Genomic DNA, 25880 nt, shown 5'->3' on the forward strand with positions numbered 1-25880 from the left:
ATTCAGAGGTGGCAATGTGTTTTGGTTTAAGGGCCAACAAGTCTGACAGACAGGGATGGGTTGACCATGTCCCATTTGCCTCCAAAGAAAGGAGGAGAGGTGAAAAGAAGAAATGTGTGAGAAAGAAAGAGATGGGAATAAAGCAACAACTGAAAAGAGAAGAGAGTGATCAGAGAGATTCTCCTAAGCATTTGTCCTTCTCTATTCTGGCCAAGAAAATAAAATGAAAGAAATAAACAGAATGGGTGGGTTCTTTTCTGTAACACATCCTTGTAGCTTCATCTGTTAGTACATTTCTTTTCCTCTCTCTGCTCTTGCTGCTGTAGTGTGTGTGTGTGTGTGTGTGTGTGTGTTGGAAAAGTCTGAAATGCCACCTCCTTCCTTTTGCTGGGGTTTGACTGTACTCTGCCCCTATGGCAAAGCAGTGCAAGCCTGGAGAGAAGCAGCTCTGTCCTCTTTCTCAGCTTGTTGCTTTTGTTAACAAGGCTAGAAGCTGGCTAGCACCGCAGTGGATCGGTTGTCACAAAACCCTGCCAATGTGAAATTGGCAAATCTTGAACTGCACAAGAGTAGTCGTTAAAGTTTCCCACGTGCTAATACTGCTCCCTTCAATGTGTGCAATAAGTATAAACTGTGCTCTAGAAATTAGTAAAATGAACACATGCTGTCACTTATAATGCTACTTCTAAGCACCTCTAGTTATGGAAAGAGATGCAGTTCCTTTATATTACACTAGATGACAACTACCACATATGGCCTGGCTGTGTGGATTTATGTGTGGTAACGCACGTGCTTAAAGGAGCAGTTAATGTTGCTCAAGCCTCCTTGGATCTGCTGATATTGTTGCAACTTTAAAATCTCCAGGCTTAACATTATATTAACCTGTTTGCATAAAACCTGATAGGGGAATGGTGGCAGAAGGGCTTAGTAGCAACACATGGAATCATATAGTCTGTCTATGCAGGCAGTACAACTGTACTCATCATTTCTAAGTGCCTTGTGAATTCTAATGAATTTATTTTTAGAGAACTTCTGGCTTTTTCCCTATTCGTTAATCATTTTTTTTAAGTTGTTGGAAAAGGCAGGTTAGAGAGAGAGGTTTTATGCTTCAATCTGACAGCAGGGAGGTCTGGTATTGTTGATTACTTCCAGGCTTGTGTTCCACACTTGTATCAACCTGCTGAGCAAACTGTCTCCTCTGTCACTTTTGAGGTTCCCAGTTGCAGTGGAATTCTGCTGTCATGACTGAAAAGAGTGAGGGGCAGTCCCACAGCATAGCTGGGGTTACTTCTATAAAGGCTTTTTTGAGGAGAAGAACTGAAATCTTGACCTTGCTGCTGTCTTAAAGTCTGAATTAATGCAAAGAATTATGGCTCTGTATGATGTGCTCTTGGTAACCTATCTTGCTTAGTAAAAAGATTGTAACATAAAATCCCTCCTGGCCAGAGGTACAGAATCCCCTTACCTGTAAGGGGTTAATTAGTTCAATTAACCTAGAATCATAGAATATCAGGGTTGGAAGGGACCTCAGGAGGTCATCTAGTCCAACCCCCTGCTCAAAGCAGGACCAATCCCCAATTAAATCATCCCAGCCAGGGCTTTGTCAAGCCTGACCTTAAACTTCTAAGGAAGGAGATTCTACCACCTCCCTAGGTAACGCATTCCAGTGTTTCACCACCCCCCTAGTGAAAAAGTTTTTCCTAATATCCAACCTAAACCTCCCCCACTGCAACTTGAGACCATTACTCCTTGTCCTGTCCTCTTCTACCACTGAGAATAGTCTAGAACCATCCTCTTTGGAACCACCTCTCAGGTAGTTGAAAGCAGCTATCAAATCCCCCCTCATTCTTCTCTTCTGCAGACTAAACAATCCCAGTTCCGTCAGCCTCTCTTCATAAGTCATGTGTTCCAGACCCCTAATCATTTTTGTTGCCCTTCGCTGGACTCTCTCCAATTTATCCACATCCTTCTTGTAGTGTGGGGCCCAAAACTGGACACAGTACTCCAGATGAGGCCTCACCAATGTCGAATAGAGGGGAACGATCACATCCCTCGATCTGCTCGCTGTGCCCCTACTTATACATCCCAAAATGCCATTGGCCTTTTTGGCAACAAGGGCACACTGTTGACTCATTTCCAGCTTCTCGTCCACTGTCACCCCTAGGTCCTTTTCCGCAGAACTGCTGCCTAGCCATTCGGTCCCTAGTCTGTAGCTGTGCATTGGGTTCTTCCGTCCTAAGTGCAGGACCCTGCACTTATCCTTATTGAACCTCATCAGATTTCTTTTGGCCCAATCCTCCAATTTGTCTAGGTCCCGCTGTATCCTATCCCTGCCCTCCAGCGTATCTACCACTCCTCCCAGTTTAGTATCCTCCGCAAATTTGCTGAGAGTGCAATCCACACCATCCTCCAAATCATTTATGAAGATATTGAACAAAACCGGCCCCAGGACCGACCCCTGGGGCACTCCACTTGACACCGGCTGCCAACTAGACATGGAGCCATTGATCACTACCCGTTGAGCCCGACAATCTAGCCAACTTTCTACCCACCTTATAGTGCATTCATCCAGCCCATACTTCTTTAACTTGCTGACAAGAATACTGTGGGAGACCGTGTCAAAAGCTTTGCTAAAGTCAAGAAACAATACATCCACTGCTTTCCCTTCATCCACAGAACCAGTAATCTCATCACAGAAGGCGATTAGATTAGATTAGTCAGGCATGACCTACCTTTGGTGAATCCATGTGAATCCATCCATGACCTACCCTTGGTGAACCTAGTTGGCACCTGACCAGAAAATGCTTTCAAATCTGGGGCGAGAGGGGGGAGGTTTTCTTTATGCTCTTTTTTTGTTTGTTCCCTCTCTGACAGAGAGAGAGAGAGACTAGGGCAGGAAAAAACATCTCCTAAAAACATACCTGAAAGGAGCATCTAAGATTACAAAAATTGTAAGCAAATCAAGAAAATATGTTAGGTTGGGGACCACTGATCTTTCTGTGGGGATAGCATATGCCTATTCCCAGAAGACTCTAGCAGATGCCAGACACCTCGCCGCCGACATGCCTCCGAGACGCGGCAGCGGCAAGAAGGGTCGCCGCTGAAATGCCTCCAAGAAATGGCAGTGCTTCTCAGCAGCATTTCGGCGGGTGGTTCTCCGGTGCACACAACTGCCCCGGCGGGTGCCATTGCGCTCGCGGGCACTGCGTTGGGGACCTCTGTGTTAGATTATCTTTTGTTTTAGCTTGTGAATTTTCCCTATGATAAGAGATATGTAACTGGAAAGCAAAGTCAGAGGGGAATCCTCTGTGTTTTAAATCTTTTTATTTACCCTGTAAAGCTACCTTCCATCCTGATTTTGTAGGTGTGATTCTTTTACTTTTTTTTTTTTTTTTAAAATAAAATTCTTCTTTTAAGAACCTGATTGATTTTCAGTGTCCTAAAAAACCAGGGTTTGGTCTGTGCTCACATTAAACCAATTGGTTAGTATATTATTCTCAAGCCTCCCCAGGAAAGGGGGTGAAGGAGCTTGGGCGGATATTTTGGGGGGGAATAGGGCTCCAAGTAGCCCCGCTCTGAATGTTTGTTTAAATCGCTTGGTTGTGGCAGCAATCCCGTCCAAGGACAAGGAAAGGAATTTGTGCCTTGGGGAAGTTTTTAACCTAAGCTGGTGGAATATAAGATTAGGGGGGTCTTTCATTCAGGTCCCCACATCTGTACCCCAGAGTTCAGATTGGGGAGGGAACCCTGACAGAAGACTACTGTGTTTTTGAAGAACTGTGGCTCTTTTCTTTTTCTTTACTACTGTTTTTCCTCATGGTATCCCATGCTCATTACCTTTACCCACACTCTTAATTTCTGACCTGCTCAAGACTTCCTTACTTTGTGTTTCTAAAGATTCTCAATGCTTACAGTTCAGTCTTATGCCTTCTACAAAACAACGTGTTACCTTCTACACCTACTAGAATATTGGTTTATTCTATGAAGTGAAGAGCACTTGCATGTTCTGTCTCCCATCCAAATGCTAACCTAGCCCTATGATGCGTGGCTTGTGACAGGTCATCTGAGGCTATAGGTCAGAAGAATGCACGTCCAGTGTATAGGTATAGTAACAGACCTGTGGAAAGAATAAAGAAAAATGGCAAAGCCTGAGGTGGTCTGTGCAGCACAAAGCAAGAGAATTCAGGAGGAAGTAGCTGTCAAATGAATGAGTGAACAGTAGAGCCTATCACATAGATGGGGTTCATTACTTCAGTGCCCCAATACTTGAAGCCTTTAATATGAACCTCATGATTAAGTGCTAGAATACTGTGTGTTAAAAGGTATTCTAAGGGCACAAGGCTCAAGAAAATTAAAAGGAAAGATTAAAACTGGAAACAAAATATTAAGTTGTAGAAACTCCCCCTCATAGTAGCAAAACACTAAGCAGGTGCTTAAATCCTTAACTTTAAGGCCCATCAGCTTCAACAGAATGTAAGGATGTACTTAAAGTTAAATATGTGTTTGGCTGAATAGGGTTGGGATTACTTGCCTACTTTTGTTGAATAGGAGGACTATATGAAGGGAACCTGTATGTTCAAGAACACTGGCCCAAGGAACACCTTAACCCAGAGATCTGCTTGGGGATTTTACACAGTCAGAAGGTGACCTCTGTAACTGCAAGAGAAAATAAGCTTGGCAGTGTGAAGCCCCAAGTTCCATAACTAAACATCCAAATGAGTGGAGAAAACAGGATTGATGTGTTGAAAGGATAAGCCTTCAGCTGACGTTGCTGTAATTGTCTGGAAACATTAGGAAATCAGATAGTGATATCCAAATGCCTGATGATCATATTTACTGACTGAATTCTAAATCAGATTCAGCCCTCCTGGAAAATACTGTGGAGGTTCTTCAGGATCCTATGTGGCAGTAGCATAACCAGGTGGATATCTGTGGTGATGATGAAATTCTTGTTTTTCATATTCAGCTTCTTTTCCCTCTCTGCCCCTGGGAACACTGAGACAATGGTGTGGGCTTGTAGGAATAAAACAGGTTTGTCTGGTAGGGGTGAGAGAAGTAAAGAAAATGTTCTAGGAATACTATAGAAGCCAAACTATGACTAGCCTACATGCTAAGTAGGTAAAAGAGTAACTGCTCTGAGATCCTTGATAAACTGTAGAAAATCCTAGAGAAATTAGCACATCCTGAATTAAACAGCAGCACCCAACAAACTCAGATTTAGCAGTTAGCCATGATGCTTGATGAAACAAATATAAATTTTAAAATGATCAAAATACAAAAAACCACATTCAACCTTTCTCCTAAATTCAACTGACATCTTTAAAATAGCTCATAAACAACATGCAGAAACAAAATTAGAGGTGTTCGAAGCAAATTGATTTATTTACATCATAAAGAGCATTAATTTCACAGTCTCTTATTTTTGCTGAGTGGGCAAATAGGACAACTGGCTGTATAACTGAAACAATACTGCTCGATAACAACCATACTAATTCTTGAGTTAATGATGCAAAAGGTTTCAGGGCCAAGATTGGAGATAACTTTTGAGGGAAAAACGTCTATAATACCTACATAATAGTAGGTAATGTGGCAAATCTTCAACCTGGCCAGGCCCTCTTGGGCAAAAGTGGTTGTGCCTCTCATTGCCAGTGTACATACCTTCCAAATAAACCAACTGTATTGGATGGCCTTTAGATAAGGGAGCCCAGGAGACATTTGTTACATTAACATCTGCCTTATCTGATAGTTTAGAAATATCTTCTCTAAGCTTAATCAAAAATTTCATATATGGAACATCCCACCCCCCCTGAATTATTCCACGCCACTCTCTCCTGTCATCCTACATTAGAAAGCCTTGGCATTTTTGGAGTTTGATTTCTGAGCAGAAATTGGAGTGAGTAGCATATTAATCATGCATATATCGTGCTGCAGTCAGGCTGTGGCTTTCTCTTGTCCCTAGAACCATTATTAAGAACCAGGGCCAGAGCCCAGTTAGGGTTAGGTTTCAGAGTAGCAGCCAGTGTTAGTCTGTATTCGCAAAAAGAAAAGGAGCGCTTGTGGCACCTTAGAGACTAACAAATTTATTTGAGCATCCGATGAAGTGAGCTGTAGCTCACGAAAGCTTATGCTCAAATAAATTTGTTAGTCTCTAAGGTGCCACAAGTACTCCTTTTCAGTTAGGGTTAGGATTTCTTAATTTTAAATCTGGAATACTTTCTCTTAACCCAGGTTGAGAGGTTGGGATATCTAGCAGGGACCTAAGAGGCTGCTCTCTAACCTTCTAAGGTCTGGGAAGAAATAGCCAGAGTGGACTGAGTATTGGCATTACTCTTCTGGTACATTCATACTCCATATTCTGAGATGTGGCGCAGAGACAGAAACAGCCCAGTTCTTCTGAATCAGAAGGAATGCCACATGCCCTGTATGGGCTAGGACAGAGGTGGGCAAACTACGGCCCATGGGACCATCCTGCCCGGCACTTGAGCTCCTGGCTGGGGAGGTTAGCCCCCGGCCCCTCCCCCGCTGTTCCTCCTCCCCCACAGCCATGCCGGCAGCACGGCTGGCTCTGGCGGGCGGCGGGGCTGCGAGCTCCTGCTGCTCTGAGCTGCATGATAGGGGAGCCGGGGGGTTGGATAAGGGGCAGGAGGTCCTGGGGGGCAGTTGGGGACAGGGAACAGTGGTGGTTGGATAGGGAGTGGGGTCCTGGGGGGCCTGTCAGGGGGCGGGGGTGTGGTTAAGGGCCTGGGGGGGCAATAAGGGGACAGGGAGCAGGAGGGGTAAGATAGGCAGTGAGATCCCGGGGGGCACGGTTTGGGGGGTGGGGTCCCGGGAGGGAGCAGTCAGGGGACAAGGAGTCGGGGGGGTTGGCTGGGTCGGCGGTTCTGATAGGGGGTGGGGGCCAGGCTGTTTGCGTGGGGGGGAGGCACAGCCTTCCCTACCCGGCCCTCCATACAGTTTTGCACCCCGATGTGGCCGTCTGGCCAAAAAGTTTGTCCTCCCCTTGGCTAGGAAATACAAATGCGTGGACTTCAGGGGTAAAACCTTTCAAAGATTTTTTCAGAGCTGCCAAACTCCCCCTAACATAACTTTGAAATGCTAAAAGCTTTCCTTGGTTTCTGACACGTCTTTAAACACCATTTGCACTAACTTCCCTGTCATCAAATAACGATCACAGAATTGTTAACCCCACCCTAGCGTGATATTGTGTGATCTGTGTGATATTGACCAATTTTATATTGTCTGCTCTGCTCTTTGACAAGCTAAAAGTTGCATAATTGCATAATTTTATTGGCTATCCTGTGAAATGTGTGGTAAGTCATTTACCTTTCTGAATTTTTATTTTGTTTAATAAAACAAAATGATCACAGCACGATACCGAAAGCCTGAAGGAAGGGCAATGTTATTTCCCTGAACAGCACTGGGGGTGCAGATGTTTGCAGAGTAAACATAAAGGAGCGGATTGGCTGCATATTAGACAGATTATCATGAAAGGGCTGGCAGCCCTTACCTCACAGGAAGCAATCCCAATCTTTGTTCATTAGTGGGAGCTGCACACTCAGCCAGAGAGCTCAAACTGGGGGCAGGGCAGGTGCCTGATAGTACTACCAGTGAATGAAAAAATCCATCAGATCAAACTTTCTCCATAGCCCCTCCCCCAGAAATAATGGAGTGGGAGCTGGTGCACAAGATTCTGTGAACATTTCAATAGGAGATACTGACTACTCTGCAGGACTTCCCTTGCCAAGGGTATGTGGTATAAAGTCTGTAATATTGGTCTGGCCAGCAGTGGCAATGGAAGTACAAGTAGCTAACTCCTGAGCAGTATCCAAGTGGGCTGCTTGGCTAGACCTTCTGGTGTGATGTAATATATAACAACCATCCTTGTTGCAGCTGGTTTCACTTGGTCCTTCCTCCTCCTTCCCTCAGTTCCACACAGTTGCTAGCTCTCTGTCTGCTTTCTGGGTCTCTATTTCTTCTGCAACTTTTTTCATACTCCCTTGGCCTTTTAAGGATGAATATGACATTTGTTTATTAAGAGCCTGATCTAGTACTTATTAAAGTCAGTGGAAAGACTTACACTGACTTCAGTAAGATCCAGTGAGCCAGACTCTGATACCCTCACTCATGCTGGGTTGCACCGTACTCCACAAAGTTGTCCTCCACTTGTGGCATCTGATATGTTCAGTTGTGAGTAAGGGTATTTGGATCTGGCCCCAAGCATTGGAACAATATGTTACTGCAAATTTACCTTTCAGCAAGTCAGCACATAAACTTCAAATTGAACTTTGTTGTTAATAGGAATTGAATACCTGCCAGGCACCGGATATTGAAAGGCTAAATTGTCATGTCCGGACACAGCATGTTTCTTACAAAACTCCAGAATGTCAAACAATCTTTTCAATAAAAGATATATCTATATTATGCTTACACAATCCCTCTCGTTTCAAAATGACTTACGAACTATAGTCCAGGATGACTCTGCTCGTGAAATGCAGCCATTTCTGGGGATGACGTATGGCAACTGTCAAGTAGAACACAGCAGTGCTACACAACTGAACCTGAAGAGTACCTTTTTAGAACTGAAACTGTAGAGGGAATTTATTTAGGCTGACCATAATTCCTAGAGTTGGAATGTGGCCAGGATGCTGACTCTAAGATCCCTACTCTTAAAAAGAATGTCATGGGATCTTTAAGAACCACATATGATCAGGACCTTGGTTTTAAGTCTCATCTGAAATATGGAAAGTACTTAAAGCACCTCAAAGAATCTATCATTAAACACATGAGATACAATGGGACTCTTCATGTGCTTAAAGTTAAGCATGTGCTTAACTGCTTTGCTAGAGGAGGGCCTAGCAGCACAGTTCATCCCAGTGCTACTTTTAATGTTTAAACAATAACACATTTAAACACTTTAAGCATATAGGAAGTGTCTGCTGAGCTGCGGGTGTGAGTGGAGAAGTGGGACGGGGTACTACTGAGAGGGCCTGAATGATACGCATCACCCCTTTCTCCATCCTGCCTACAAAAACCTCTGCGTCCGTGGCCCTGAGCAACTTCGTTCTATCTTCATAGTTTCCCTGAAATGCTCTACTCTTTTCCCTCCCCTTCTACTAGAAGAGTTAAGGTTGCCCTGGTGTGTTGCATAGAGAGAAACTTCTAGTCTTTGAGTGTGCAACCCCAGCTTGGTTTAAGAATTGTATATTTAACTTTAGTTGGTGACTTCCTTTTGTCTAAAAAATATTTTTTTGGGGGTGGGGAAATATGAAATGATTTGGGTGTAGAAAATTTTTTTTAAAATACATTTTATTCTCTTATTAGTAGTTCTTCCAAATCAACACCATTGTTATGAACTCCTTGGTGTCAGTAGTGTAGGGACTTCTGTGTCAAGAAATCCTTGTGTTTTTGAGCTTCTATATGGAGCTCTTACTCCTTGGGGCACCTATTTCTCAGGGGAAGTAAGAACATATGAAATCCTAGGTATATAAAGGATCCATTAACAGACAATGCAATGTCTGTTATTTTTCCATTCCCCAATATAATTTGAGTTCTCAAAGATGTTTCCCCACATACTGTTGTCCTCAAAAGTTTAGGTCATTGTTTTTAAAATGAAAAGCTCTTTCTGGGTGTAGACATTTGCATACCACTACAGGATTACAAAGGGAAATTTCAACCACTAATTCCTTGGTCAGACTCATGTCATGTGAGATAGCTCTGTGAAATATGTTGAACAGTCTGGAGACTCTAGAACTTTCAGGGTCATTATCATCATTAAAACCCAGTGAACACACATCTAGCTTTTCTCTTTATATGATTTTGTAATTTGCATAATAGCAAATACAGGATGTGCCTGAAGAATTAGGATCCAATTCTGTGAGGATCAGAGCAGTCTCAGCTCCCAGTGGCTTCTCTAGGAGATGAGGATGCTCAGCACCTCTCAGGAGTCACTTGGAACTCTGCAGGCTCGGACTTCAGATACTTGAGAAGCATACTTAGTCATACAATCCTTGATGTACGGCTTAATAACCGTCTTCAGAAGACATCCACCAATACAGTGCCTGCCTTGTCCTTTTAGGTAGGTGTAGTGTTGTCTAGCCATTATATACATGTGCCTTTGTGATAGCCTCATGCATCTATTGCAGTTTAAAAACATGTTGCAAGAAAGGCACAATATTGTTCAGATAATTTCCCTCTGAAGTAACAGAATTATTGCTCAGATACGTGGTTTTAGTAGTCGAGAATAGTAACAAGCCAAATAGTGTAAAATAGAAGTGGTACATACACTTAAATTGGAAAGTATGGACGTGCTCTTCAGAGGTATCAGAACCTTGTGGGTTTTGTCTTGTTGTTAACTGTATGAACTAAATTATATTGGCTAAAAATTGGAGTGACCTTCCCCTCTCTGCTTTTTTCCCTTCTCTCCTATTTTCAGAGGGTCCTGGGCCTCTGCCGTGGACGGGTGGCTCTGCAGCTAAACCTGGAAAACCCAAAGGAAAGAAAAAGTTTTCTTCTGTTCGGCAGAAGTTTGATGTAAGTTTATATTCTGCAAAGGGTCTCCACTCTGCTAAACACTCTAGAAATGAAGAGCTGGCAATTTGTGAGCAGTAGATGGCCCCTTTGTTAGCTGGGATGACTAAGATGCTTTACCTCATTCCAGCAGAAGCATTTTTCTTAAAGCAATAAGTATTCAAGTGTAATTACCAGACAAGTCTCTTTCAGTCCAGATATTTATAATTTCATGCTGCCCCTGATAGCTTTTTAAAGTCAACAAGAGAAGTGCTTCATGAAGCAAAAGGTCATCGTTCCATATATTATAGTTACCATTATGCTTGCCTCTTCTTCTCAAATTGACTTGCTGCGTGAGCCCGGTTGGGCTAGCCAACTCCATATTGCTTTGGGATGTCTGGATGGGTGCAACACTTTCTTTTAAAGAGACCACTCTTAGAGGGCTCCAAGTTTCTTAAGGGAAAATACTTCGGAGTGCCTCTTCTCTGCCTAGGCTTTTCCCCGTGGGGTAAGGGGAGAAACGCCTAGGACTAGGTTCTCATTTACACTAATCCCCTTTTATATTACTCTGACATTCTAAAGGGTCTGTAAGATGGGCCCACTTGGAGACTGTTTTACACTGCCAGAGTGGTATAAAGGGCATTAGTGTGAGTGAGAATTGGGCCCATAAACACCGGAGAGTAAATCTGACACTGGTATAATCCGGCACTGTAATATTCTTTACAGACAGTGGTCTTAAAGAGTTGTGAACCCAGTGGAAGTAGAATTATATTTAGAAATTGCCACAATGATTCAGACAATATTTCTTACTATTCACCCAGTTTTGGCCGAAACTGTAACAGCAATGCATAGAAGCTGCTATTCGGATAATCTGTAGTATCTTCATTTATAAAAATTCACAGTAATCTTTTCGCACTAAGCAATGATGAGAATCTGGCTAACTGAGTAATACATATGTCTGGTGGTGGACTTAAAACTTGGTGGGTTTAAAAAATGTGAATGTGTGTGTATGTATACTGTTCATCTGCATTTTTTTTCAGGAATGTATGATAGTGTAGTACTGTATTAAGGTTTTATCAGGATGAATTTTGGATAGGATTATTTACAAGTAGTGAAGTTAATTAATCCCATTAGAGTTAAGATGTTCAGCGATGTTCAGCTGACACCAAAATACTGCTGAGAGAGGAGATTTCTGTTAATGCTCCACTCGATCTCTCAAAAGGACCATCTCCCTGCTGCAAGGAGGGAAAGGGAAAAGAAGTGTCTTCTACTCTATCCCTTCCCCACCTTTCTTCCCCCCCGCCCCATGAATAACTTCTGTGCCTGTCCCTGCTATTAGTATCCTCAACAGCATGAAATTGACACAATTTCATTGCTACTCAGGAAGGTCCAAGTAACAGCTGTGAAATTACCAGATTTCATGTTAATTCCACTTTGCTTCTGCTTTCCAAAGACGTATGTTTTCTGTTTGCAGAATCAGTTACATTTTGAAGGTTATATCTTTGCAACCAAATGAAAGCTGAAGTGCTCAAAATTAGCAGAACAACTTCCCACTCATTAGTGGTAATACTTTTTTCAATCAGATTTAAATAAACATTGGTTAGATATATGGTTATCCTTTGTAGTTTTGTATAAAGCTTTTATAACCCCCTCTATCCGAGGATATTAGGAAAAACTTTTTCACTAAGAGGGTGGTGAAACACTGGAATGCGTTACCTAGGGAGGTGGTAGAATCTCCTTCCTTACAGGTTTTTAAGGTCAGGCTTGACAAAGCCCTGGCTGGGATGATATAACTGGGACTTGGTCCTGCTTTGAGCAGGGGGTTGGACTAGATGACCTTCTGGGGTCCCTTCCAACCCTGATATTCTATGATTCTATGATTCTATGATCTGTATAAACATTAACTAATTAAGCATCTGATATTTTGGGATGACTGAAAAACAGCTGTTTCTGAGGGGGAACAGCCAGCTGTTTAGCAGCACACAGCAATGTTAAGTTGAAAAGGTAAGGTAAATTGAAGTGTAGTTGTAGCCATGTTGGTCCCGCGATATTAGAGAGACCAGGTGGGTGAGGTCATATCTTTTATTGGACCAATTTCTGTTGATATGAGAGACAAACTTTCGAGTTTTGTGTGGCTCAAAAGTTTTTCTCTCTCACCAACAGAAGTGATCCCATAAAAGATATTACCTCACTCACCTTATCCAGGTAAATGTAAGACAGGCAGAATATAATAACCAAAGTTGGAACTCAACTAGGCGGCTATGCTTAAAATCCTTATTCTCTTATGAAGAGTGCCTTGTTTAATGACCATGTAAATTCAGGACCTCAATTTCACATCTCCCCTGAAAACTGTACTCACTGCTGGAATTAGTAGTTTTTAAATGAAAAGTGTGTTTGTCTGATAGCACCGATTCCAGCCTCAGAATCCATTGTCTGGAGCCCAGCAGTTTGTGGCAAAGGATCCTCAAGAAGATGATGATTTGAAGCTGTGTTCCCATACAATGATGCTTCCCACGCGGGGCCAGCTAGAAGGAAGGATGATAGTGACTGCATATGAGCACGGGCTGGACAATGTCACCGAAGAGGCAGTGACGGCTATTGTCTATGCTGTGCAGGTTAGAAAAGACAAACCAACAATGTGGTTTTGATTATGCTACTAATAAAAGGCTTTGTGTATGGCGAGGCACAACAGCGTGTGAGAGGAAACTAGCTTCACTATATTTACAGGTGACTTATGAGAATCCATGCCATGTGTTTCATAGGTGCCTCCCAAACTGGCACCGAAAGTTATTCCTGCAGCACTTCAGATCAGAGTCTTGGCACACATAAAGGATCTTGTATTTGTGCATACAAAAATATAATTTGCAGTAGCTCAGAGTGAAAAATTGTAGGCACAGTTTTAGAAGCTGAGTTTGAAAACGTTTGACCTTCAGCTTTTAAAATAAAAGATTTCTTTAACTATGATGGATTTTTAAAATGTATATTCCATTACTAGCAGCGGTTTATACTCCAGATTTATATCCAGAGGCCACAAGATTAGTTTTGAACAGTCCCTTTTTAGGCACGTCAAGCTATTGTAAAACTTGTCTGCTCTTGAAGCTCAAGCAAGGTAGATAAATCATATAGTGCCTAAACCTGAAGTGCTGATTACATGTAATTCCCATTGTCTTCTATGGGAGTTGTGGCTATTAGCATCTCTCAAGATCAGGCCCAAGCAATGCAAGCAACTACTTAAGACTTGTGCTTCTGGGTGCTTACACAGCAGACTCAGAGGCCAGTCTGATCTCCCTATCCATCAATAGGACCAGATGTGGGAGCAACTTTCTGCTTGTTCTTTTCGCCCCTGTACACCCCTCTCCAGCAGTTTCACCTCAGAAGTAAGGCCAGCCCTTAATAAAAGCATAGTGTGGCTTTCAGAATAGCTTTAAGTGCAATATTCCTATGCACATGCACTCTCTGATGCTGATTATGAAACCCCTTCTTGTCCTCTACCACAGTGTGCTAGTTAGTGGTGGGAATTTCCTGACATTTAAGAGACATGTTTAAGGTTGGTACCAGGAGATCTCAAATTAGAGCTGTGAGTTTCAGTTCACAGGCAAGTGCACATAGTGCTCTGTTTACTGTGCTTGTTCTGCTTTGTGTACAAATAGGGTAATGAAATTTACACCAGTCCTGCTGTCTGAAGGCAGACTCCCCTGATGTTTGGTACCCTACTGGTTTGCAGAAATAAATCAGGAAGAGAAACACATGAACATGTGATAGCAAGGAAATCAGTATGCTGGCTTTGTTTTGATTGGGTTGCCGTCCTGAGGCACTAGGATTTTTATCTGGGTTGGAGATCTGTTTTTTTTCAGGGCTATCTTGACTTTTTTTTTTTTTTTTTTCCAGATTCAGTAAAAAACTATAAAATACATTCTTTTCCGGATATGTGATGCAGGGGGATGCTATTTGTATCATCTTCTACTGAATGCATTTCCTTTAAAATAACATTGCCGGATTGTGCCTCTAATAATGGAAGCTATCCATACAACAGAATCCACCAGTTAATAGTCTAAAATGAATAGTTATGAAACTGCCTCTATATATGACCAATGGCATTTGTGATGCACTGATTGCAGCGTGGAAGGGATAAACAGGCCTATGTGACAATATTGAGAGCATGCTCCACAAATGGTAAAGGTAACATTTGTCATTACAGAATCACCTTAAGGATATCCTGGCATCTGTAGTATCCAGGAGGAAAGCCTATCGCCTGAGAGATGGTCATTTCAAATACGCCTTCGGAAGCAATGTTAATCCACAGCCTTACCTGAAGAACAGTGTTGTTGCCTATAATAATCTAATTGAATGGTAAGCGAGCTCTCATGGAGCTACCTCGTTCTAAACATAGTCAATGAGTAGTTGGTGTAGGAGACTGAGCATACTGATCCATTTTTTTTTATTTTTTTTTTTAAACCCCTGGAGAAAACTTAGTGGTAATATTTAATATTCAGAAACTGCAGATGTGCCAGAGGACTGTCTCTACTGGGCAGAGGGGAAGGACTTGGGGTTTAGCATAAGTGCCCTGGTGAGAAGTCTGTGTCCCTTAGCACTGATTCCTAGCAGGTGAGGACGCTGGAATTCCTGTTTGGGTGTTCTCTCTAGATCCAGTCTGAGGACTCAGTTTTTCATATAAGCCTCTGGTTAGTAGGCGAGTGTTTGATTTGAAGTACACAGACTCTTACCCCCCACCTTCCAACTACCTCTTGCTGCTGGAAGGGAGAAGCAGCTTTCACTTGTATAAAACCTTAAGATGAGATAAGAATACGCCATGCCCCCTACGATCTTCTGACTTGTGAAGAATAGTGAAGGCGTTGGGCCACTATTTCCCTTCCCTGTTCTCCTGGCTCTACCACTTTTCCAGCCTCTCTTTGGGTCCTACTCCCATGTGGATGGCTCCAGTGTCTACCTTTGTTGTTGCCTATAGCTTTCCCAGATAGCTACAGTGTGGAATTGGCAAAGATACTGACTCGTGGCTACTGTGCAGAACTCTTTCGGTCAGCAGTAAAATTATCAGCAATGATTTTGATTTCAGTCTCCTGCTGCAGCCTCTTGGGAAGGCTATGGGCAGCAGCAGCAGCAGTAATTTTGCATGTCTGCAGACTCAGGAAGACTGTACAGTTCATATCTGGAAGGTTATCTTCTCTGCATAAGGAATGGTGTTTTGTTTTGTTTTGCATGAAAGAGTAAATTCTGCAGAAGATTATGCTTCTCCCCCATCCCACTCCCTCTCCACAGGGAGAATTTCCTGTTCCCTGCTGGCAAATGAATTTTTCAAGCCCTAATAATGCTGTGTACATCTGAAGTACCTTTCATCCAGGGATCTCAAAGCCCTTTCTATACATTAACTGCCAAGGGAAGGGAGGAAAGCCCATTACTGGAAACATTTAAATTGGATTGGATAATGTACTGAATTGTATTTTAAGACTAATTATGCACTGGTCCCAGGGTACAGGCTTGACGATCTATAACTAAGGGTATGTTTTAGTCACGGGTACTTTTAGTAAAAGTCATGGACAGGTCTTGGGCAGTAAACAAAAATTCACGGCCCATGGCCTGTCCATGACTTGTACTATATACCCCTAACTAAAACTTGGGCCCAGGACCCTTGCTGGTGCTGGGCAGGGGAGGGTTGGCGGGTCTGGTAGGCTCCCTACTCAGCTGCACGTGTTCCTGCAGCTCCCTGCACTGCCTCTGCCACGAGCTACAGCTCCCATTGGCAGCCAATGCGAGGTGCCTGTGAGCGTGGGTAGTGCGCGGAGCCCCCAGCCCCTCCGCCTAAGAGCTCAGGGACATGCCAGTCACTTCTGGGGAAGCCCCCTCCCCACCCCCCGAGGTAAGTGCTACCCTGCACCCCAGCCCTGAGCTCCCTTCCACACCCAAACTGCCCCAGCAGCTGCCAGTGCAGTTGGCCCACGGGCTGCCTGATCTGCTTGGGCAGCCCCGGTGCCAGCCGCTGCAGAAGTCACGGATGTCACAGAAAGTCACGGTATCCGTGACTTCCGTGACCTCCATGACAGACACGCAGCCTTATCTATAACTAATCTTCACAACATCCCTGGTGTGAGGCCATTTTTGGCATGCATAGGTGCTCTCTCCATGTGTTGTCCAAACTCTGCACAGGTAGCTGGCTCAGCAGACCCAGAAAGACCAGACTCAGGTCAGTGGTAAAGGCATTCGGCCAGGTTTATTGCCCTCAAGACACAGTACTAGCTTCCCAGATCAGTTTCTACAGGTACAGTGATACAGGAGTGCTGAGTGACAAGAACTCAGTCAGCAGTGGGACTTTCTGTTGCCCCTGAGGCTGGAGAAGGGTTAAGGTGAGGTACCCCAACATTTATAGACTGCGACAAACAATCTGGGATAAACAACTTACGTACCACCTTGTGTGTTTGATGACATGTTTGTTGCCACCCCTTGTACCTTTGTCCTGATGTTTCAGATAAAACATCCCTGTTGATCACTTCTGTCAGATCATCTCTTGTGCTAGTCTGCTGGAATGTGTTTATATATTCAGTGTGTTTTAGCAATGTTAGCAGTACCTGTGCCAAGTTCATGTACCGGACACTGAACTTAGAGGCATTTGCTTCAGTATCATAGAATCATAGAATATCAGGGTTGGAAGGGACCTCAGGAGGTCATCTAGTCCAACCTCCTGCTCAAAGCAGGACCAATCCCCAATCAAATCATCCCAGTCAGGGCTTTGTCAAGCCTGACCTTAAAAACTTCTAAGGAAGGAGATTCTACCACCTCCCTAGGTAACACATTCCAGTGTTTCACCACCCTCCTAGTGAAAAAGTTTTTCCTAATATCCAACCTAAACCTCCCCCACTGCAACTTGAGACCATTACTCCTTGTCCTGTCCTCTTCTACCACTGAGAATAGTCTAGAACCATCCTCTCTGAAACCACCTCTCAGGTAGTTGAAAGCAGCTATCAAATCCCCCCTCATTCTTCTCTTCTGCAGACTAAACAATCCCAGTTCCCTCAGCCTCTCCTCATAAGTCATGTGTTCCAGACCCCTAATCATTTTTGTTGCCCTTCGCTGGACTCTCTCCAATTTATCCACATCCTTCTTGTAGTGTGGGGCCCAAAACTGGACACAGTACTCCAGATGAGGCCTCACCAGTGTCGAATAGAGGGGAACGATCACGTCCCTCGATCTGCTCGCTATGCCCCTACTTATACATCCCAAAATGCCATTGGCCTTCTTGGCAACAAGGGCACACTGCTGACTCATGTCCAGCTTCTCGTCCACTGTCACCCCTAGGTCCTTTTCCGCAGAACTGCTGCCTAGCCATTCGGTCCCTAGTCTGTAGCGGTGCATTGGGTTCTTCCGTCCTAAGGACCCTGCACTTATCCTTATTGAACCTCATCAGGTTTCTTTTGGCCCAATCCTCCAATTTGTCTAGGTCCCTCTGTATCCTATCCCTGCCCTCCAGCGTATCTACCACTCCTCCCAGTTTAGTATCATCCGCAAATTTGCTGAGAGTGCAATCCACACCATCCTCCAAATCATTTATGAAGATATTGAACAAAACCGGCCCCAGGACCGACCCCTGGGGCACTCCACTTGACACCGGCTGCCAACTAGACATGGAGCCATTGATCACTACCCGTTGAGCCCGACAATCTAGCCAGCTTTCTACCCACCTTATAGTGCATTCATCCAGCCCATACTTCTTTAACTTGCTGACAAGAATACTGTGGGAGACCGTGTCAAAAGCTTTGCTAAAGTCTAGAAACAATACATCCACTGCTTTCCCTTCATCCACAGAACCAGTAATCTCATCATAGAAGGCGATTAGATTAGTCAGGCATGACCTACCCTTGGTGAATCCATGCTGACTGTTCCTGATCACTTTCCTCTCGTGTAAGTGCTTCAGGATTGATTCCTTGAGGACCTGCTCCATGATTTTTCCGGGGACTGAGGTGAGGCTGACTGGCCTGTAGTTCCCAGGATCCTCCTTCTTCCCTTTTTTAAAGATTTGGCACTACATTAGCCTTTTTCCAGTCATCTGGGACTTCCCCCGTTCGCCACGAGTTTTCAAAGATAATGGCCAATGGCTCTGCAATCACATTCACCAATTCCTTTAGCACTCTCGGATGCAACTCGTCCGGCCCCATGGACTTGTGCACGTCCAGCTTTTCTAAATAGTCCCGAACCACCTCTTTCTCCACAGAGGGCTGGCCATCTACTCCCCATGTTGCAATGCCCAGCGGAGCAGTCTGGGAGCTGTCCTTGTTAGTAAAGACAGAGGCAAAAAAAGCATTGAGCACATTAGCTTTTTCCACATCCTCTGTCACTAGGTTGCCTCCCTCATTCAGTAAGGGACCCACGCTTTCCTTGGCTTTCTTCTTGTTGCCAACATACTGAAGAAACCCTTCTTGTTACTCTTGACATCTCTTGCTAGCTGCAGCTCCAGGTGCGATTTGGCCCTCCTGATTTCATTCCTACATGCCTGAGCAATATTTTTATACGCTTCCCTGGTCATATGTCCAACCTTCCACTTCTTGTAAGCTTCTTTTTTATGTTTAAGATCCGCTAGGATTTCACCGTTCAGCCAAGCTGGTCGCCTGCCATATTTACTATTCTTTCGACTCATCGGGATGGTTTGTCCCTGTAACCTCAACAGGGATTCCTTGAAATACAGCCAGCTCTCCTGGACTCCTTTCCCCTTCATGTTAGTCCCCCAGGGGATCCTACCCATCTGCTCCCTGAGGGAGTCGAAGTCTGCTTTCCTGAAGTCCAGGGTCCGTATCCTGCTGCTTACCTTTCTTCCCTGTGTCAGGATCCTGAACTCAACCAACTCATGGTCAGTGCCTCCCAGATTCCCGTCCACTTTGGCTTCCCCCACTAATTCTTCCCTGTTTGTGAGCAGCAGGTCAAGAAAAGCTCCCCCCCTAGTTGGCTCGTCTAGCACTTGCACCAGGAAATTGTCCCCTGCGCTTTCCAAAAACTTCCTGGATTGTCTATGCACCGCTGTATTGCTCTCCCAGCAAATATCAGGAAAATTAAAGTCACCCATGAGAACCAGGGCGTGCGATCTAGTAGCTTCTGCGAGTTGCCGGAAGAAAGCAATCCTGAGATATCAGGGTCTTTTTAATAGCTAATCTCCAGAACACATTTTGTCTCTTGTAATCTCGGAAACCCAAACAGCAATGCACTATACCACAGCGTTTTTTATGCTTAGGAGTAAGCATGCTGTCTCTGGCTGCTGGGGAGCAGTGGTATTTTGGCTGTGACCTCACAAAGCAAAAAGCCTTATAAGGCACCATTGCCATTTGAAGAGTTGCAACTGATACATAGTTTAACCAAGATGTATTTGTTTTTAGTTTGCTGCAACTCTTTACCTAGTGTAGACACAGCCTTGGGATCTGTTCTGGCTGGAGATTAGTCATGTAAGAATGCCAGCAGCCTGTCTGCAATAAAGTGACCAAGTTAAAAGTAACGTAAACCAGTTTAAGTGTGGCCACACGGCTTTGCGGCATTTTAACTTGGTCCCTTTTTTTAAAAGCTGATTTTTAGTGAAACCAGTGCAACTTTGGTATCCAGACAAGGCCTGAGCCAGCTCTAAGTGAAAAATAGAGTTCAGGAGCCAAGCTACTGCCCTGATATTTCCCCAAATGGGAGCTTCTTTATTGACTGAAATGTCTTTAATGTCCCTCTCTTTACAGTCCTCCTACCTGCGTGGCACCTTCTGCAGGTCAGAATCTAGCCTCCCATCCCGCTCCTGACGATGCTGAGCAGCAGGCGGCTCTCCTCTTAGCATGTTCTGGGAATACTTTACCAGCTACTCTCCCTCCTGTGAACATGTACGACCTTTTTGAGGCATTACAGGTAACCATTCACGTTCCATTGCAGCATGGCTTGGGGAGATGCTTTCCTGAGAAGAGACTGCTAGTCAGAGCTGATTGTGTCTGCTCTGTAATATGTACTTGGAGACTGACCTGATTTCACTCCCTCCCCACTGCTTGTTTGTTTAAACAGGCTGTTTCCTTGTTTTCTTCTTAAATCTGTGGCTATACATGGAGCTGCCTAGAGTATTTGGCAGGGACTCTGGATTGGCCCCGCTAGCTGGGTAAATATTGCCACTGTAGCTGTAAGTGCATTATGCGTTAGCTCATATGTTCTCACCTTGGGATTATGCACAGGTTACAGGTGGTCACAGCCCCCCTCCCTGCATTCGATTGACGGAGATTTGGCAGAAATACAGCACAATGAGTTGCCATATAAATCCCTCTTTTCTCTGTGTTCCATGCAGGTACTTATTACCAGCTGGGCTGCTCGAGGTGTCTGTCCCTGGCTTTGCATGGCTTGGGGCTGGTGAGACCAAGCATTCTCAGCAGGAAGACTCTTGACTCTGGAATTAGCTTCCTGAGTTTGACCCTTATGAGCATGTTGCAAGGACTATCTATTTCCCTGTGCTTATCCTGAGTGGGTGGCTTCAGTGCAGGTGGTCTCTTCTGGGTGTGTGTCAATGTTGGCAAGTTAGAAACACAAAGCAACATGCTTTTGTTGCCCCTGAGGACCCCCTCATCAGTTTATTCTATAGTTATAGTAAATGTACTAGATGCATCTTATTTTAGAAATGGGGGGAGTGAGCGTGATAGCATCTGGCTAACAATGTTTTCTAATGTGTAACCCCTGCTCCCCCACAGGTGCACAGAGAGGTTGTTCCAGCACACACCGTCTACGCTCTAAACATTGAGAGAATCATCATGAAACTTTGGCATCCAAACCATGAGGAGCTGCAGCAAGACAAAATCCATCGCCAGCGCTTGGCAGCAAAGGAAGGGCTGCTGCTGTGCTAAAGTGAGGATGGCCGGCGCCGAGGCAGGCTGTCATTTCGTGAACTCAGCAGCGGGGGTCTCCTCGGCTTTGCCGGTTTGAAAACAGTTATGAATCTTGCATCATCGTGTCAGCATTTCAAGTCAGAAATGTGTAATGTGTAACCTTTTCCTATGGAAATGTGACCCAAGGGTAGTACATCTTGTTTGCTACTGTGAAGCCATAGAGTCAACCCAACTCTGGGTTACTCTGACTGCTTGGGGCTGCACTGCTCCAACTGCATTTGAAAGGGAATGGAAGTTAGACTTTGTGTCCTGTGTAAGGAAAAATGTGAGTGGCAGGGGGAGAAGGAACTATTTAGTTTTAAGGAAGACTGATCCACATTTTTGTTTAGTGGGTGTGATGGATCTGTGCTGGCAAAAAGCCTAATGCCCTAGAGGGCCTGACAGAGTGCATGACTATTCCTCACGCTCACCAGTGACTGTCCGGGTTGCAGCCTGTACCTCTGTGCTTAAAATCCAAGTGAAGAAACATGCCTGTGGCAAAGTACTTTTCCTTCGGTGTAACTAGGACTTCCCTGTGAAGGGGAGAAATCCGCTCCCCACTGCCAGAATGATTGTCATGTGTTCTCTCTCTCTGCACCCAGTCAGTGTCACCAGGGAGAACCCAGATCCTGCCATTGTCCAGTGGCGGGGGAGGCACAGACTACAGAAAGAGTTGGAAGGAGTATGGGATGTTGCACTTGTCAAAGGGGCTGATCCAAAGCCATTGACCTCCCTGGGCTTTGGGGCAGGCCCAGAGTGCAGGTGCCCTGCTGTGACAGGTATTTGTATTGGAAAAGGCTGTGCTCTGAGAGTGTCTGTGGCATAATCACACTAGTATATAGCTTACCAAGGTATGTTCAGAGCGTGTATGAAGCTGGCAAAGCAGTCTGTCTTAGTACCCAGGGCTTGATCCAGCTCTCCGTGAGCTCAGTGCGAGTCTTTCCCTTGATTTCATTGGGAGATGAACTGGACTTCTGGGGAGTCAAGACACCCAAGTGAAGATGAATATAGTGCCCACGTGGCCCCTCCATTTATACCCTGGCAACCTCCACTTCTGGATCTGGACTGTGACACACAAATGGAAGGGCCTGTTCTGGCAAATTCTCTGAACTGCTGTGTACTACAAAGCACAAGGGTATGTACAGGGCAGCTGCATGAGAGATTTAGAAGACACTGAAATGTGTAGTAAAGTCTGTTTTTGAAAGTAGTATTCTCTGATGCAGATACCCATCTTGCCTGCTCTGTAATGGAGAAGTCCTGCTCTCACAGTCTAGGTACTGTCCAGCTCTGGAGTAAGAGGTAGCCGCTCTGGGAGCCAATAGGAGGAATAGTCAGAGCAATATGAACAAATGATTTCTTTGTTTTATCCAAAAAACCCCAACGAATATACTGAAGCCCTGCAAAACGCAATGCTCTGATCCGGCTCTGTGACACAAGTGTAAATACGGAGCAGCTCAGTTTGAGCCAGTGATGATACAATGGTGTAAAGAGGGGGAAAATCCCATCCTATGTATTGGAATGAACTATTGTATTCTGGCCTGGTAGGGCTCTCAGTATGGGTTTGGCTTCTTCATAACTTTATAGAGTTGTCCTGAGATACATGAGCTGACAGGTCACCCCTTTTTTCTGAATAGAAGGTCCGTATGGAGCTCTCCTCTGGAGAGTTAATAGGTTTCTGTAGTGGGTATTACTGTTGGAAGCCTGTTTGAGGCTGGAGGGAGAACTACGTGTGTGTGCTGAGAGGAGAAAGCGGTTTAAAACACACTGACGTATAGAACCAATTTTTCAAACTGGTGGCTGGGCTGGACTGGACTGTGTTTAGGGCTGACGCTCCATGTACCCAAATCGGTGCTGTTTTACCTATTCAGAAAACTGGACTATGGCAGCTTCCTGTAATGCAGTGCTAGGAGGAGAGGCTGAGGGGATGTCTACACTGGAGCTGGAAGGTGTCATTTCCAGCTCGAGGAAACATCCTTGCACCAGTGCACTAAAAATAGAAGTCTCGCTGCCCCAAGTACGTCCCTAGCATTTCAGGTGGGATTGTCCTCAGGGCGGCTAGCCACTCCTGCTGCGGGGGCTACACTTCTGTGGCTAGCGTGCTAACTCAGTCAGAGCTAGCGCAGGTATGTCTGCTCAAGCTAGAAATTACACCTCCAGCTCCCATGTAGGTGTACCTTAAAGGGCTCCCTGTACCCACTTCTTTTCCCCTCTTCAGAACACGCTTGTACTGGGGCAGCTATAATTTGTTTCACTAGGGTACTCAGAACACAGAGCCAGTCTCCTTCTCTCCTCTGGCTGCCTTCCCTATAATTGGTGAAGGGCTCAGATCCCTCCCACCCAATCACTGACCTACCAGTTTGCCTATGCTTCCAGGGAATCCCCTTAACAAACAATAGGTGATGGTTCTGGAGGTTCTAATGTAGCTAGATGGCCCCCCCATTAGTCAGTACTTCCTGTTTTTCTGAAGCTTCCCAGGTGGGTGGGAGGAAGTGTACCACATGCCATGGTGTTAGGGGTAGTAAGGGTGGCGGCTGCAGTCTGTATCCAGTGGTTCAGGATGAGAAGGGCCCTAGTGAGTTATGAAGCCAATTCCAGGAGATGGTGGTGAAGGAAGAAGCAGCATGAGGGACCTGGCAAAGCACTTGGTCACTGGTAGCATGGACCCTGCAATAGCAGCTTCACAGCCTCCTAAAGCCCAGCAGTGTCTGAGCACATGTGAAATCTGCAACAGGACACAGATTTTTTTTCGCCCCGTCTCTTCCCAACACCTATTTTTTCTTAATTCCCACGTATGTAGCAGAATGAGCCTTAAAACCCCACCAGTTTGAAATCCACTAGTTTTAGAAGGCAATTGTTAAAACCAAGACTGAGCTATAATACTTACAATGTATACTAGTGAGATCAGCAGGGCACCCGAAGTACTACTGGGTTTGGGATGGGGGCAGGGGATTTCCCAGCTAGTCATAATGCTTGTGGTATGGAATCAAAACATTAAGTGTTTGCTAGAAATTTTAATAAGCAGCCTCTAAAGTGTCATACATTTTTAAATAAAAATGCCTAGTGCTGAAATGAAATATGCATTTGTGTGTGTTTATATGAAGTGCATGCCATGTATATGCTGTGCAGAATAACTGAATATTCTTTTTATTCTCCAGTGCTGTGTAATCTATTCGATGTAAAAGAAAAAGAGTTAAAGGAAACCGGCCACATGGGGCTGGATTAAGGAAATGCCTCCATTTCCCCATCTGTAAAATGGGGGTGATGGTACTGACCACCTTTTTGTAACAGGATTTTACATCTACTGATGAAAAGTGCTAGAGAACAGCTACGTGGTATTATTTTATTACAGTACCTGTGGCGCATCCCCATAGCCCCGCCTACATACTGGCCCTCCCTCCCTTTGTGGCCTCACCCCTCCTTGGTTTGGTTGTGACAGGGGTCACCCACAAGTGCATTCTCTTGAAAGGTGTTGGGGTGAGTAGCTATTGCCACTAGCTGACAGTAGTCTATCGTTTGGGTGGACTTGGCTGTCAGCACTGGCACATTCATTCACCGTCAGCAATTGTCTGGCTGCTATCCAATAAACGGAACTGGTGACCTTGAGCAGTATCGTTTTTCCAAACTGGAAGCTATGTACTCGATGTGACCACCCTTGGAAGGAGCAAACTATCATGTCTGGGAACTGTTAATGGCGACTTTTATTGTGACTTATGACAGTTGTCAAATTTGGGGTTATTTCTCTCATCAGCAACCCACAATAAAGGAATTTCCCAAATTTCAAGAATGTGTCTCAAAATGGCACTTGATTGGTTGGAACCCAGTGGTCTTTTGGCTACCTCTGAGGGAAGGCCCAAAGGTCAAATTTGTTTCTTTGCCCACCCCTTCTTGTACTGAATGTTATTCAGTCACCTCTTCACACAGGAGTCTATCATATCAGAATGCTGCTGTGTTGCTGAAATAAATGCTAAGTCCTTTTCATAGCCCCTGGTCTATACTACGAGTTTACGTTGAATTTAGCAGCATTAGATCGATTTAACTCTGCACCCATCCACACAATGAAGCCATTTTTGTCGACTTAAAGGGCTCTTAAAATCAGTTTCTGTACTCCTCCCCGACGAGGGGATTAGCACTGAAATCAACATCGCCGGGTTGAATTTGGGGTAGCGTGGACGCAGTTTGACGGTATTGGCCTCCGAGAGCTATCCCATAGTGCTCCATTGTGAACGCTCTGGACAGCACTTTCAACTCAGATGCCCTAGCCAAAGCTCAGTTGCACTAGGGAAAGCACCGGGAACTTCTGAATTTAATTTCCTGTTTGGCCAGCATGGCGAGCTCATCAGCACAGGTGACCATGCAGAGCTCATCAGCACAGGTGACCATGCAGTCCCAGAATCGCAAAAGAGCTCCAGCATGGACTGAACGGGAGGTACTGGATCTGATCGCTGTATGGGGAGATGAATCCATGCTATCAGAACTCCATTACAAAAGACGAAATACCAG

The 25880-nt window shown here is 44.7% G+C and overlaps 1 protein-coding gene across 1 annotated transcript in view; it reads left to right on the forward strand.

Moving 5' to 3' along the window:
• Nucleotides 1-24454, forward strand: part of TADA1 (transcriptional adaptor 1) — a 36941-nt gene extending 12487 nt beyond the window's left edge. The window contains exons 4-8 of the mRNA XM_037906839.2: nt 10433-10530; nt 12912-13121; nt 14705-14856; nt 20223-20385; nt 21207-24454. Coding sequence (XP_037762767.1) covers nt 10433-10530; nt 12912-13121; nt 14705-14856; nt 20223-20385; nt 21207-21359 — 776 coding nt within the window. The 3' untranslated portion in view covers nt 21360-24454. The remainder of the gene's footprint in view (nt 1-10432; nt 10531-12911; nt 13122-14704; nt 14857-20222; nt 20386-21206) is intronic.
• Nucleotides 24455-25880: the final 1426 nt, after the last annotated feature.

Source organism: Chelonia mydas, chromosome 8, assembly GCF_015237465.2.
Source record: "Chelonia mydas isolate rCheMyd1 chromosome 8, rCheMyd1.pri.v2, whole genome shotgun sequence".
Classification (NCBI taxonomy): Eukaryota; Metazoa; Chordata; order Testudines; family Cheloniidae; genus Chelonia; species Chelonia mydas.